Source organism: Ascidiella aspersa, chromosome 8 (assembly GCF_963924565.1).
Source record: "Ascidiella aspersa chromosome 8, kaAscAspe10.2, whole genome shotgun sequence".
Lineage (NCBI taxonomy): Eukaryota > Metazoa > Chordata > Ascidiacea > Phlebobranchia > Ascidiidae > Ascidiella > Ascidiella aspersa.
In genome coordinates, this window is record NC_139454.1 from 1,062,891 (window position 1) to 1,079,805 (window position 16,915).

At 36.8% G+C, this 16,915-nt stretch overlaps 1 protein-coding gene across 1 annotated transcript; it reads right to left on the minus strand.

Annotated features, from left to right (window-relative positions):
* Positions 1–2,422: 2,422 nt before the first annotated feature.
* Positions 2,423–16,325, minus strand: LOC146134779 (NACHT, LRR and PYD domains-containing protein 14-like). Its single transcript, XM_083395638.1, has 7 exons — positions 16,266–16,325; positions 15,788–16,055; positions 6,414–8,194; positions 4,106–4,258; positions 3,661–3,822; positions 3,049–3,210; positions 2,423–2,593 (listed from the first exon to the last, which is right to left on the minus strand). Exons 1-7 carry the CDS (start codon positions 16,323–16,325, stop codon positions 2,423–2,425), a joined length of 2,757 nt encoding a protein of 918 aa, XP_083251764.1.
* Positions 16,326–16,915: the final 590 nt, after the last annotated feature.

Genomic DNA, 16,915 nt, shown 5'->3' on the forward strand with positions numbered 1-16,915 from the left:
CCATCTGCATAAACACAAGGAGGTTTAGACAACAGAAATAAACAAGGGCCAACAAATCCATCTGCATAAACACAAGGAGGTTTAGACAACAAAAATAAACAAGGGGCAACAAATCCATCTGCATAAACACAAGGAGGTTTAGACAACAGAAATAAACAAGGGCCAACAAATCCATCTGCATAAACACAAGGAGGTTTAGACAACAAAAATAAACAAGGGGCAACAAATCCATCTGCATAAACACAAGGAGGTTTAGACAACAAAAATAAACAAGGGGCAACAAATCCATCTGCATAAACACAAGGAGGTTTAGACAACAGAAATAAACAAGGGCCAACAAATCCATCTGCATAAACACAAGGAGGTTTAGACAACAAAAATAAACAAGGGGCAACAAATCCATCTGCATAAACACAAGGAGGTTTAGACAACAGAAATAAACAAGGGCCAACAAATCCATCTGCATAAACACAAGGAGGTTTAGACAACAAAAATAAACAAGGGGCAACAAATCCATCTGCATAAACACAAGGAGGTTTAGACAACAGAAATAAACAAGGGGCAACAAATCCATCTGCATAAACACAAGGAGGTTTAGACAACAGAAATAAACAAGGGCCAACAAATCCATCTGCATAAACACAAGGAGGTTTAGACAACAGAAATAAACAAGGATCAACAAATCCATCTGCATAAACACAAGGAGGTTTAGACAACAGAAATAAACAAGGGCCAACAAATTTATCTGCATAAACACAAGGAGGTTTAGACAACAGAAATAAACAAGGGGCAACAAATCCATCTGCATAAACACAAGGAGGTTTAGACAACAGAAATAAACAAGGGGCAACAAATCCATCTGCATAAACACAAGGAGGTTTAGACAACAGAAATAAACAAGAGCCAACAAATCCATCTGCATAAACACAAGGAGGTTTAGACAACAGAAATAAACAAGGGGCAACAAATTTATCTGCATAAACACAAGGAGGTTTAGACAACAGAAATAAACAAGGGGCAACAAATTTATCTGCATAAACACAAGGAGGTTTAGACAACAGAAATAAACAAGGGGCAACAAATTTATCTGCATAAACACAAGGAGGTTTAGACAACAGAAATAAACAAGGGGCAACAAATCCATCTGCATAAACACAAGGAGGTTTAGACAACAGAAATAAACAAGAGCCAACAAATCCATCTGCATAAACACAAGGAGGTTTAGACAACAGAAATAAACAAGAGCCAACAAATCCATCTGCATAAACACAAGGAGGTTTAGACAACAGAAATAAACAAGGGGCAACAAATTTATCTGCATAAACACAAGGAGGTTTAGACAACAGAAATAAACAAGAGCCAACAAATCCATCTGCATAAACACAAGGAGGTTTAGACAACAGAAATAAACAAGGGGCAACAAATTTATCTGCATAAACACAAGGAGGTTTAGACAACAGAAATAAACAAGGGGCAACAAATTTATCTGCATAAACACAAGGAGGTTTAGACAACAGAAATAAACAAGGGGCAACAAATTTATCTGCATAAACACAAGGAGGTTTAGACAACAGAAATAAACAAGGGGCAACAAATTTATCTGCATAAACACAAGGAGGTTTAGACAACAGAAATGAACAAGGATCAACAAATCCATCTGCATAAACACAAGGAGGTTTAGACAACAGAAATAAACAAGGGGCAACAAATTTATCTGCATAAACACAAGGAGGTTTAGACAACAGAAATAAACAAGGGGCAACAAATTTATCTGCATAAACACAAGGAGGTTTAGACAACAGAAATAAACAAGGGGCAACAAATTTATCTGCATAAACACAAGGAGGTTTAGACAACAGAAATAAACAAGGGGCAACAAATTTATCTGCATAAACACAAGGAGGTTTAGACAACAGAAATAAACAAGGGGCAACAAATTTATCTGCATAAACACAAGGAGGTTTAGACAACAGAAATAAACAAGGGGCATCAAATTTATCTGCATAAACACAAGGAGGTTTAGACAACAGAAATAAACAAGGTGCAACAATATTGCTTTCAGGTATTCTTTCACTTTTTAATTTGTTGCTCAAATCCTTGTTAATGGTTTGAAAACAGCAACATTCAAAAATATGGGCCAGGGCATTTTAACCAAGAAAAAAATAATAGAACAAATAATGAAAAATATTTAAAAAATACTGAATTGTCAACAAATTGTGCATTTGTATAAAATAAACACGATGCTGCGTCGTTCAACAACATTTAACTAAAAATATGAAACTGTAAATTGAGTATTAGGGTGATTAACTATCCGCAGCCCCAGGGAGCTTTATCACTCTATTCGTCCCTGGTCTGACAGAGGACGACCATTGCATGAAAATGTCGGGTTGGGCAATCAAGAGGTTCGAGCCTTGGTGCTTTGTTAACTCACGGGATGTTGTCGTTGTTCGATGCTGCTCGCCAACACCAGGAGATGGTCGGATGTGAGTCCGCATCGAATGAGAACAAGCCTCTTGATGTAGGGGATGCACCCGGATAGCAGCTTCACCCCAGCTTCATCCAGATTGTTGAGGCTCAAATCAAGATACTCAATCTACATGCAACAAAGTAGATGAAGTTATACCAGTTGGTTGTCTGGGGTGACTGTATGTTACGTCACAGTGCAAAAAGTATTAGTAATATTACACTAACTCCAGCAATAATTCCAACCCTAAGCCAAAATCTAAACGCAAACAGAGGCAAACACTCCGGTGCCAAAACGCGAGGGTGCCTAAAACAGTGATCAACCCTCGTCCTAGAGTTTGACATTTTATTTTGACCTTTAGATCTAAATCCGAACAATTTGTGACTTTTCCAACAAGTTCAGGTCTCATTCTGTAACAGATATTCTTGTATTTGGTATTATTGTGCCGTTGGTCGTAAAATAATGCTGTTACAGATAATTCTGCTTTCTGTAGTGTTGCTCAGTAAGTCTTATTGTGGGTTTCACTTCTATAGGATGAGTGTCGATAATATCACACAATATTACTACACTTTGTTAAAACTCACGGTATGTTGTCGTTGTTCGATGCTGCTCGCCAACACCAGGAGATGGTCGGATGTGAGTCCGCATCGCTTGAGTACAAGCCTCTCGATGTAGGGGATGCACCCGGATAGCAGCTTCACCCCAGCTTCATCCAGATTGTTGTAGCTCAAATCTAGAACCTCAATCTACATGCAACAAAGTAGATGAAGTTGTACCAGTTGGTTGTCTGGGGTTACTGTTTGTTACGTCACAGTACGAAAAGACGTAGTGGTATTACACCAACTCCAGCAATAATTCCAACCCTAAGCCAAAATCTAAACCCAAACAGAGGCAAACAGTCCGGTGCCAAAACGCGAGGCCCAAACAGTGATCAACCCTCGCTCTACAATTTGACATTTTATTTTGGCCTTTAGATCTAAATCCGAATAATTTGTGACTTTTCCAACAAGTTCAGGTCTCATTTCGTCACAGATATTCCAGTATTTGGTATGATTGTAAGTTGGTCGTAAAATAATGCTGTTACAGATAATTCTGCTTTCTATAGTGTTGCTTAGTAAGTCTTATTGTGTGTTTCACTTGTATTAGATGGGTGTCGATAATATCATACAATATTACTACATTTTGTTAAAACTCACGGGATGTTGTCGTTGTTCGATGCTGCTCGCCAACACCAGGAGATGGTCGGATGTGAGTCCGCATTGCACGAGTCCAAGCCTCTCGATGTAGGGGATGCACCCGGATAGCAGCTTCACCCCAGCGTCATCCAGATTGTTGTAGCTCAAATCTAGAACCTCAATCTACATGCAACAAAGTAGATGAAATTGTACCAGTTGGTTGTGTGGGGTGACTGTATGTTACGTCATATTAAGCAAGTGACGTAACTGGAATTACAGGTTTCACATATCAACATTGACCTGCATCTAATCTAATAGTGAATGGCTTGGTGTTTACCATGTTAATACTTTTGTGTTTTTTTTTATTACTTTAGAAAGAAATTATTTACTCTCAAATAATTCATGCTCTGTCATAACACACACAGCTTATAAATTCAATTATTATGTGTGATATATGTATTAGTACCGGTAGTGTTTTCCTTTGCAAGTTTTCGCAGATAAGTTTTATGTCGTCGACAGAAAGTTTGCTGCGTAAGATCGCCAATTCTTGCATCTGTGGAACCATCGGTGCTAGAATTGCAATGCTGATGGTGGCCTCATCTACGTGGAACTTGCGAATCTGAAATATGGTCAATTGATAGATTAGACTTCCTAGGTGCGCTAAACTCAGCTAGATATTAAACAACTTGATCAGTGGCGTATCCGACAATTAATAACAATCAATCAAGCGGTCTCTGTAATTCATTGGTCCCGCTGCCTCTTCGACAAACTATACACGAGTACATTTTGAATACTTTTTGAGTATTTTAACTACGTAAGTGCGAAAAATGTTCGCGCTTCGCGCGAATGTTCTTTCTACGTCTGTTTTTTACGTTTTAATGCTGTCTTTAGAATTTCATCATCGCTTTACCACCGTTGCTCCGTGGAAGGCTTTCAAGTGCGTCGCGGACAAACGGAAAACGTGTTCAAACATTGGACATTTATTTTTTAAAGCTTTTATTATTTTTATTTTCGGCAATGTAATAAAAACTTGTAAGAAATTGAAAAGAAATGCCGTTATCCCCACCAAAAAAATCGAGCTCGCTTCGCTCGCCAGGTGTGCCCTCAATTAAAAAGGTTAAACACTTTCAAACAGATTAACTATTGAAGTGGCGTTTTTGCAGATGTTGCGCTAATCAAATAACACGGGGGAGAAACAATCTCCGTTTAGTATTGCAGGTGGCGAAACACGTGCTTGTAATTTATCGTAGTCCCGTACATAGATTTACCAAATAATCAATCACATATATTTTATTTTACGTTCTTGGTTTAGTTTTTCTCCTGAAGTTAACGATTGTACACTAAGCGGTTTCTCAGATGGCATACGGCAGGATTGTCAACGACGTACGTGTGCGTTTTGCGTCTAAAAGTTTGGTTTTGCTGGACGTTAATTGGCTGTTTCTGATATTACTTATGATGTAATTACAATCGCTATTTTATGACGTCATTAACGTCAGACAAAAAACGGGGAATTACCTAAGTTGAAAAATCGGGACCCCCTTTTTGGATTTCTGGATACGCCCCTGGACCTGATTAATGACCCCCCTCCCCCCTTCCAGTAATGCAAAACAAACTATCGTACCCTATTAAATAATCACCTTCGCGGATTTAATATTTGTCTTGCCATCGCACATAGTCCACCATTATACGCCATTTAACCTACAGCCGCCACCTCTACGCGGCTGCCATCACACTCACGGCTGTGCTCTTTACATTTTTTCATCAGTGGTACTTCTTCAAATGCGAATGCATTGGCTGGCACCTTAGAGCCGCTACATGCGCAATAATTGTAGCTGTATAGGACAGGGGTTAGCAAACGATTTTTCAGGGACGGATAATTTGTTAAGGGGACAGATAATTGTTAAAGCTTGTGATCCCTGGCCGGATAACTGTAAGATTTACGTTTGCAGGCCGGATTTATTTGATGACGTTATAATATAGCGACGGATATGACGTCATAAAATAGGGATCGTAATGACGTCTTATGCCTTCCATGGCAACGGTAAAGAAGCGCTGATCTATTTGAAAGACACCGTCAAAAGGCAAACAAACCGGACGCAGAAAGATCATTCGCGCTAAGCGAGAAAATATTTTGGCACTTACTAGTTAAGTGGCCAAAAAGTATTGAGAGGTGGTGGGCGGATCCGGCCCCCAGGCCGTAGGTTGCCGACCCCTGTCTTACACCGACATCTGATATTAACGCGGACAGCAAACAGCAAGAAACATCAGCACCGGCTAACTCGACGTTTTTAGCGAGAAAAAGGCGGAGACAGCTTGATTTATTGTTGCTGATTGTCGAACACACACTTGCTAATCAGCCAACCCGAACGAATAACAAAGGCAAAAGAAAAAACTATCTAGCGTTTACGGCTGACCGAACAAGAAAAGAAAAACGGCGTTTTGCGTTTGATTTTAATTTCGCATTAGCTTAAGACGCGTGACCAAATTACATTAAAAACATTGCCGCTTAGAACGATGAGTGACAAAAACGTACAAAAAACGAAAATGTCACTTACAAAAAAAAGGGGGGGGGGTCCGAACCCCCAACCTTTACAATAAAGCCTCAAGCCAGGATAAACTTGAATAAAACTAAATAATAATTAAAATTAAATTATATTTAAGTAGCTTTATCTAGCACTGAAAACCAAAATACATCAAAAATTTAAGCAGTGTAACTAACATATGACCGACAAAATACAATATTTTATACTTTATATATTTATTAAATAACCAACCGTGTGTGGTGTTTCAGCAACGGTCTTGATCAGCATCTTCAATCCATCCCCGATGAACTTGGCTCGTTCGAAGTAAGCTCCAACGTTGATGGCGATTGGATGGTCGCTGGCGCGAAGCACGTGACAGAGACTTGCCACGTGGTTGGGAAGAATCGTGCGCGAAAGCAAAACCATGTCCGGGAAAACTTCCACCACTGATCTTGTGATGTCATCAAGCATAGACTCGTAGGCGAGACTGCACAGCGTGAACAACCTCTTATCGTCTGACCGAGCTTTGAACTCACTGTATTTTGCAAGAGCCTCAACACCAAATTCATACAATGAAGCGGATGAAACTGGGAAATCCTTCACAGATGTTTGGGCAAAATCTTTAGTCATGGAAACAAGCAGATCCTTGAGCAAGCCTCTCTTGGTGGAAATATCAGCTGAAGACATTGGAAACAGCGCGTTTAGCTTGCTTTGGAGTTTCGGATTGAGCAGACCGAAGAGAAATTGAAGAACCATTTCCCAATCGACACTTTTTAAGTTTTTCAGTAGCTCTTTAAACCGTTTAATGGGGGTGTCAAACATAATCTTGAGTGCTGCGAAGAACTCTTGCAGGAGCTTGTGATTGAACAAAACTGTTCTGTCTCCTTCCAAGATTTTAAGGCTGATATCACTGGACTGACCTTGAACTTTGAGAAAATCCCCTAAACCATTTGTTTCAAGACCAACGTTGGTGAAATCTTGTGCTTCAAAGGTGACTTTCTTGTTAAGCATTCCATACAAAGCTAAATCAGAGAGCTTGCGAAGTACCTTTTCGTCTTCCTTGAAGTGATCCGAGCGAATGTATTCGTTCAGAAAAGATGTGAACACATCAGTAGTAGTAAATGTACCACCATCCAATCCATGCTTTAGAATGTATTTTGGAATTGCTTTGGCAAATAATGGGATGAAGCTTAATGCATTGGCTGCTGGATTTTGGTTGAGAACCTCTTTCACTTTTTTGTATTTCTCCTGACTTTGGCAAATTTCCTTGAAAAGCAAATCCTGTGAATTTTCGCCGAGACCAAGTACCTCAAGTGGGAAGTGTGACTTGCAATCTGGGTTCAACTGGAGATATGCTTCCGGTCGTGTAATAAGATACTTGAAAGCATTGCCAAGAATGTCAGACCGCAAAAGGTTTTGGAGAATGACTTCTGGTCTTGCTCTTTCGTACAAACCAATGACTGGTGCTTTCATTGAAAGATTGAAACCTGTTTCATCCATTGAATCCATGATGATCAACACATTATTGGATTTGGAGATTCTTTCCAGAATTTTATTATCTGTTTCCAAATGATATTTCCAGTTTGAGTTGAATAGCTTTATGAGGAACTCAAAAACACTAATTTCTTTTCTGTTGTCTAACGATGGCAGGTTTACATAGAAGATGTAGCCAGATGCAGGTTGATTATCACACCCATATTGCAAAATTTGTATCCCTAAGGTAGTTTTGCCATAACCAGCTCCTCCAATAATAACTATAAAGTTGCCATACTTGGCAATGAAATTAACTTTCGCTGCCTGGTCGCTGAACTTAGATTCTGCTTCTTTGATTGCATTTTCTTTTGCAGCCTGACAGAATTCATCCACCTCAAAAAAAGTAACATTTTTCTCATTGCCTCTATAGACCAACATTGCGTTAAAACCTTCTTCTTCGACATTCTTCCTGTTAATGACCAGAAGTTTAACCAAGATTGTTTCTTGAGATTTGATTTTGATGTTGGCCTCTTTTTTCTGGTTCGCTCGCAAAGTTGCATCTGAGAATTAAAAAACCTCGACTAAAGTGAAGAACTTTAACTGGAATCAAAACTTGAACAACAGAAACATGTCAAACAAACTGAACTTTAGCCTTGTCTGCAAAAGTCACAACTTTAAGAAACAACAAAATAAAGCAACGCAGCTATGGTGACAATTACTAACAACATTAAGCAGCATTTGAAACCACTGGTCCAGTTTACAAAAATGAAACAAAAAGGTCTTTTACAATACACCTTTTTCAAAGCTTTATATTTTAATTAATTAGTTTTTTCCCAGAAAGTCTGTGTTACAACAACTTAGAAGACACCTCTACATAGAACAACTAAAAACTAACATCAAGGAAAGTTTGACATTTGGCGATGATAGAAAATTGTACCACCGGTTAACCTGATAACACAATTAACGTTTTCGGTTCGCTTTTACACCTTTTCAGCTTGGGTTCGCCAAATTTGCTGTGGGCAGATGTTTTCCTTTTCTAGGATGCGGATTTTTATTATGCGATTAACCGGTTAGGTTAAAGTACAATTATCCAGATATATCCGTTATTCAAATACTAAAAGCTCCTAATATCTGAACGAACCCCACTTTGAACATCCCTAGCCGAAAAATTGGGACTTGTAATGGTTTAATGAGCTGAACAAAAGTTTAAATAAAACAAACACAGAAAAGTTTAAATCTGAGTCAACATACAATGGCAATATCACATTTCAAACTGGATTTAAGAGATGACAGAAAAGAGACTGCAATTCTATAAAGCAGGGATCGGCAAACTGTGGACTGACAAATGCAAATCATCCAGCCTGCCTCTTTTAAAAACTGGGCCAAGGGCCATACATCATAATTAACGGCTATTATGCAATCCTAGAAACAATTCATCAAAACAAATTTTCCACTCTGGACGACCACAACAATGCAATGAACACATCGATATTATGTGACTAGATTGCCCGGAGGCTTCAGAGCCACTTTAACACAAAAAATAACTGTTAGAACTGTGTCGGAACTGTTGCAACCTGGTATGTCCACTAAACTAACCAGTGAAACAATACACAAGTTGGTGTCAACTGTCAAAATATACAAGAACACATATTTACATAACAACATAAGAATATAAAATATTTCATGTAATTTGAGTGTTTGTGAAATATTTAGCAAAATACATGTTCATTTAAAGCAAATGTTCACAAAGAAATAAATAAGATAACAATGGTAATATTACTTGTTGCTGCTCAGTGGCATGGTGGGGTTTGTAGCTTGGCACACTATATATTAGAAAACTGATAACATTAAGACATTTACCTATTACTTTACCATTATAAAGGGCAATTGTCAAGCTACAAAATTGTTTTTATAGAAAGTGTGTTGGGATTTTTTAGTGTGCCACAAACGTTCAAGACCCACTGCATTAAAGCCTCAATTCTAACAACTGGTCACCCCAAAACATATTGTTTTATCGCAAATCAACAACAGAAGTCGATTTGATACAGAAATATCTGTTTTCGGTGACTACGCGAAAATTTGGGGTTTAACGAAAGATTTTGTAATTTGTCGGACATGGCTATTAACAGAGGGTAAGAGTCACTGCTATAATCGCTATCTTTAAAACACAGAAGTGTAAATTATTTCCAAGATGCTTAAGTACATATTTATCATACCATTTAAAAAAAAAATAGCAGTATATATTATTTTTGCTAAATAATTGCACTATTGTTGACCCTGCCAAAAAAAATTACCAAGAAAGTATTTTATGTTTGGTGGACCAGTTGAATAATAAATTAATGAAAACATTAATGGCAAAAGGCACCTACTTCAGAATATTGTCAGGAAAACGTGGACAAGGTTTTTGGTAATCATTAGGAAAATGTTGTGTTTGTAGTTATCATGTACGTTTTCAAATCTAAATTATTTTGACGTTTAGCTTTCCTGCTGAGATTCAAACAAAAAAATGCTCTATTTGTTCCCCGTCCCAACAAAATAAAACCAGATACTAATTGTGGCTTTAGAATGGCTACAAAAAATAACTAAATACATATGCATTTTGTTCCCTTTTTGAACACAGCATCCAACAACCTTTCCACCAAACTACTCAGTGACCAGCCATATCAAGAATAAGGAAGACATTATAACTGCAATTGCAAAAACATTATAAACATTATAATTGCAATTGCAAAAACGTAAAATATCACAATTAAAGCAATTTAAAAGAGTTGGTAAGATATACAGTAAGATTTTTTTTTAATAATATTTAAATATTTTTTTAAGTAACACGGTGGACAAGTGGTATTAAAGAAACAAATTAGTGTTTTACAAAATCCTAAAACCTAACAGTTTGGAAATAGCAACATCAGTCATAAGCAGACAAGTTTTGCCGACTTAAATCAAATAAATCCATTTTTTTCAAAATACGCGCAATTAAGATGGATTTTAGCTTCGTATTTGTACACAAGTTCGTTCGAGTAAAACAATTGTTTCTAAGAACTATTGTTTTGTGACGTCATTCTAATGCCTCCAATTTAAAACAAATATCCTGGATCCGCTGCTGTTTTCGTAGTGGTTTTACGTAGTGGGTTCAATTGCCCTGGAAAGAGCATTTTGGGCCGCGACAAAATAAAGTTTGCCGACCACTGGTTTAGATAATTAGAAGCATTTATAATCCAATTTCATAAAGTAATAGAGAGTATTTGCATATTAGAACCGAACCCGAACGTTATTGTTGAAGGATAATAAGGAGACGACCTGGAACGGAGCCGAATATTTTGACAATAGCCTACTTATAGTTTAAACTTTAAAGGATCAAGGTATGTTCTACCATTCTTGCGTTTGACGCCATTTGCAAAATATTTCAAAACAAAACATTTGATTGGCACAAAATAAACATGAAACCCTAAAATTACTTGCCAAAAATAACAGAGACTCACAGAAAGGTATATAATTGACAATTTCTACAGCAACGCGAAAACGATGGAAAATGTTGCGTGCTCATTAAATAAAACCGCTTTTATAATGTAACTTTAGAGGATTTGTAATAAGATGCTTTTTTTATACTCAAAAATTAATAAAAGGACATTTTCACAATATAACCAAACCAGAACCGTATTTTTGTAAGATTTTAAGATGACCTGGAACTGAACCGAATATTATGAGTAGCCTTAACCAAACGCAGACACATACCGGTACTTATAGTTTAAAAGGGTCAACTTATAGACTACCATGTTTAGGTTCGACGCCGTTCGCAAATTATTTCAAAAAAATATTTGATTAATATTAAATAAACATTAAACAATAAAATTGCTTGCCCAAAACAAGACTAATAAGGCTGCTAGAGAGATTTTAAAATGAGATGCTTGTTATTTTTATACTCAAGTGAAACGGTCCGACTCCTTGGTGTTAATTAATTATTTTGTAGTGTTCTCCTTCTTATTAGGCGCTGTTTTGCAGCGCTTAAAATTCAGAGTACCATTATTTCGCTTTTGAATCATCGCTTAATTATGCTGAAATTTTGACGAGTTTCAGTTGCTTTAAAACAAAACAAGTGAACAATGTGTCTGGTGGTATCAAGGCAAAACACTTTAACTTATTTCTAGTTGTAGAAGATTATTAAGATCAAATATGTTGAACTTACCTTTTTCTTCAACTAGCTGTTCAAGCAAGGCGATGTTAGAACCTGCACGTTTGCAACAAAACACGAAATTAAACCAAACAACAGTGATTGTGTGATATTAAATGAATTTAAAAAAAATTAACAGTTTTGGGTAAGGCCATTTTTCAGAGCCTGCATCCCCCACAAGTCCTTACTCTCACATTCTATAGTTTTAATGGATATTTTTCATAAACCGACTGGCCGCTATTCTGTTCGAATAGCAAGAGTGTGGATGAAAGAATAAGAATGAGCTTCATACGCGAGTGCTTGCAAGAACTTTTGACGTGCTAAGCCAAGCATAACTTGTTTAAAGTTGACATAAGTTGCACTGAGTTTGACAGTTCTATCAAATCAAAATGTGTCACACACGTTAAGTGCCGCACAACCTAGCCGAGAATGATTTGGCGCCGGGAATACGCATTTGTCCGAATTGTTGGATCCTCACGGGCTCTATCCTTATAAGTTATCAACGATATCGTGCTGTGTTGTAAACAAGTCATTTTAAAGTAACTTAAGTCCAAGTCAAGTCATAATCAGACCAAGTCAAGTCCTTTTAATAAACTGACCCGATTAATAGCAATAACTCAATTAAAAAATAACATAAACGCAACATTTAGCAAGAAAATTGCTTTACGGGCCAAAACAACATAAATAACCCAATTAAAAAAAAATCATTAGTGAAAACATTTCCTTTTAACCCAAATCATTGGTTTAAAAGACTTGAGTCAAATCAAGTCATTTAAAAGCATTAACTAAAGTGCACTAAAATCAGGTCATTGGCTTAAACGGTTATAACACAAAGGCATCGGTTGAAACACGATGGTTTAATTTCACACAATATACAAAGGTTATAAACTGGAAACAGCTTGATACCTGTTTTTAAAAACGCAAAATCTGAGCATGGATGCAGGGGTTCTTAAACTGTGGTCCATGAACCCCTTGGGGGTCCGTGAACTAGTTTTAGAAGTTCCATGAAGGCCTAATTAAAATATTAATGTATATTTACAAAGTAATCAAAGTAGGATGCGGCCCTTGTGAAAGCAGCAACAACATTAGTCCGTATATTGGCAAGGGCGCTGTCGTGTCCATAACAAATGCGTATTCCCCGGACCAAATCATTCTCAAGCATAGGTTAAACAAAATGTAAGATTCCATCAAGCTGTGGCCTCCTAATAAATAATAACTATTACATATTATGTTGTATCCTCCGTTATTTGCTTGAGACGCGTGTTATTGTCGATGATTTTAAAAGGCAATTTACCAAGTTACTAAAAAGTAATGTTACGGATAGCGTAATATCCTGGATGGGTGCTAATTAGTGCGAAAATAGTGTAAAAAAAAAACATTTTAACTTTTTTAATCGTACGTGGTACACGAACAGCAATTTGCAACTGGTAGCTGGCCGTCCCTTTAAGCCGCTGCTTAAAAGTAAATCCACCATGCTGTGGGCTCTTCTTCACTATTGTGCATTACGACTTAATTACGTTGTAAAAGTTGTGTGTTTTGTGCAAATGAACGACTAGACACTCAACCTTGGGTGAGCACGATATATATTTTGCGTAACGGAAACCCGTGAGATATATTGATCGGAAATTACTAACAAAATAAAGCTTAAGTCGTAGCAGCAATTGTTCGAATTGCGCGAAATTCAAGCAAATACGTAATCCTGGTAGATTCCACACTGCGTCCAACAAAAGAAAAAAAATCCCGTTTTAAAAATACCTGTGTCAATTTAGCATGAAACCGAAAGCTAATGTTCCGCATTGTGTCTAGGATAAACTGACGAAACATGTTTAAAATAAAACCTTTTAAGGATACATCCAGTGTTGTAATGGCAACACCATTACAAATTAACGAAGGCGATGATCGGCCCTAACAAATATGTATTTCCGGCGCCACATCATTCTCGGGATAGTTTAGTTAACTGAACCGGCTCCAACGTAACGTGATTTCGTGATATCGGATTTCGTCCGATCGATTTAATCGGATGGCGTATAAATTATCGCAGTTATCAGCGTGACTGTGAAACATCTATGACAAGGGTGACCAACCAGTCGGCGACCAAGAGCCACATTATTGCTGTGGTAATCGCAAAGAGCCTCACCTTACACATCGGTAGAAATGACTAAAAAAAAACCGTTTCACATGCACAGATACTGTATTTTCTCAACCTAATTTATTTTAAATCTTGGGATACACACCAAAATAAAAATGAAAGATTTATACTGCCATTTGTGTTATACTTAGCGGGACTTTTGACCATGCTTGTCTTCAGTAATCCCTTTTAAATCTGACTGGTATTATTTTGTCACCCATCGGACCAAAATGTTTTATTCTTTAGCCAATCGTTGCCAATCGAAGCAATTCCTTTAGTTTTAGTTGTAGCCTATACGTCATAACTGATCGGTGGGTTGATTTAACGATCGGTGGGTTGGTAAACACAGTTCTACAAACGTAAGTGGATCCAAACATGAAAAGTATTCCAAGTGCAGCCCGTTTGATATTTGAGTATTTTTTAATTAGCACATGTTTCCAAAATATAGCTGCACCTTCCTTTGAAATAGATTTCAGAAGTTCCTTTCCACGAAGATCGATTAATTATTTCTAACTGTGCCGCATCCTCGTCTGATACCAGCGGAGCATGTTGTTTAAAAATCAAGACATATTTTTAAACTGATTACTTGTTGCCAATTAAAGCAGGCTGGTATGGTATTAAAAGTTTGCAACGCGTCTAATTGAAGTGAAAGGAAACGAACGACAACGAAATAGACAAACGCCAATTGTTATTCAGAATGAGGCGTTTGTATTGTGGCCAATGACTGCCAACCTGTTTTTTAATTTAGAAAAAAAAAAAAAAAAAAAATACGATTAAAAAAATAATATTAAATAATCATAGAATACTTAAATATATATGCAAGTATTCTATATGCGCATGTAGGTTGGTCCACGCGACCCCTAGTGGCAGAAATCATCCCTTTTTTAAACTATTGTTTTTTCTAATATACTTTTTTTTAATTGTATTATTTTAACTATTTAAAAAAAAAAATTGGATGGCAGTCATGGACTACTATAGATATTATGCAAAGTCACTAACAAATAAAATAAAAAAAGTATGTTGGCGACAAATTAACCAAAGTTGACTTAAAATTTAAAGCAATGTGAACGAAAGAGCCGCATAAAACTGGTCGAAGAGCCGCGTGTTGGCCACCTCTGATCTGTGACATATATCGGTAGAGAACCATTCACAAACGTAAAACCTTAAGTTGTAGCAGCCATTGTTCGCATTGCATGATATTCAAGTAACGTAATCCTGGTACTACATTGCGTCCAACGTAAGTAAATTCTCGTTTGAAACTGAAAATTGGTTACTATTAAAACTGCCGCATTAAATGCGAAATTTTGTGAACTCTACCTAAATTTGTGTTTGTTACGTTTGCACTAAACGCCAAACTAAGCTGGGTTTAACGTCAGACAAACACGAAATTCATTGAAAATATAAATTACTTACTGTTCAAACTGTGACAACAAACGCTATATTTTGCGAACTTTGCCTAAATTTGGCATTGTCAGCGACCGACCGGGCGAACATGTTGCCACACACAATCGTTCGGCTTACGAACTCTCTCTTTTATGTATATTCAGATAAAGAAAAATTGCAATTTTTAGAGTTTGTGAGTTCACAATCACACTTCACAACATGGTATAGTTTGAATTTCGGTTTTAAATAAATAGTAGCAGAAATAAGGTCGTGTCAAAAAACTTTTGCATTTAATAATCAAATTTGGAAAAATATAGTTTTGGGGGCCATGGCCTGGTAACCATTCTGTCTGACGTATTTTAGTCTGGCGTCAAAACTTCAATCCAATTTATAAACCCGCCGTAGTAAATTAAAATGTTGACCTATCGAATCAGTCACCCCCCAAAAAATATCCAAGAAACAAAAAATCTTCACCTGATGCAGTGACGTCATCTGCTTGAACAACGTTGCCAGGGTTACCGAAGTAGGCGTCACCCATGACCATGTTTTGAACGTTGTACTCGTTACGCACTTCTGTCACTTCTGTGACGTTACGCACTTCTGTGACGTTACGTACTTCTGTGACGTTACGCACATTTGTGACGTTACGTACTTCTGTGACGTTACGTACTTCTGTGACGTTGATATTTTGCGTCACTTCTGTTACGTGAACTTCTGCTCCAGGGAAAATAGTTGCGTTGTTCTGTTGAGATGAAAAAATTAACATCAATGTAAAGCAATATGACCGAAATCTAAATAACCTTAACATCGGAATAAGATTAGAAATATGATTAATAGCTAATGGATGGAACAAAGTCTTAATAAAATCTAAACCCACGATATTGTTGGTTTGTAGACCTCACAGTATGCTTCCACAAAGTTGCAACGAAATATTTTGTTTAAAGTTGCTCACCACAGTAATATCTTGAACATTTTCAACCATCTCCTGTTCGGCTTCGGCTGCTTCGGCCATTTTCACTCGCACAAGTTTAACTTTACACAAAGCTGCTCAAACAAGACTAAGTATATTTATATAAAGCTTAACATACCATATTGCGACGTCACGATATGACGTAATGTGTTTTGGTATGTGACAAATAAATTTAAGGAAATTTATTTAAAGATTTTTAATTCCAACTGTCTCCAGGTGGTGGTTATTTTATTTTTGCTCACCCGCTAGCTGTCGCTACTGAGAAAGCAACAGTCTCAATATTGACGTCACTATACGAGCACGCTAAAAATGAGCCAAAAAGGTTCATAAAAACATTACAATCTAAAATATCAGTTCATAAATTCTACAATCATTAAACAAACTTATTTATGGATGTATTAAGCGTTTAATGAGCTTTCGACCTTACTTAACTAATATCTTTTATCAAAATGTTTTTTAGTCAAACCTTAAGATAACAAAATCAAAAAAAATAAAAATAAAAATCCTTAAATTTAAAACTAAACTTGGCTTAAATATTTAGTTTAACAAAACTAAAAAGGATTCGTTAAAAACAATTTTTGTTAACTAAATAGCCATGTAGTTGCTTGCATTTCAAAAACAAACTTTTTATC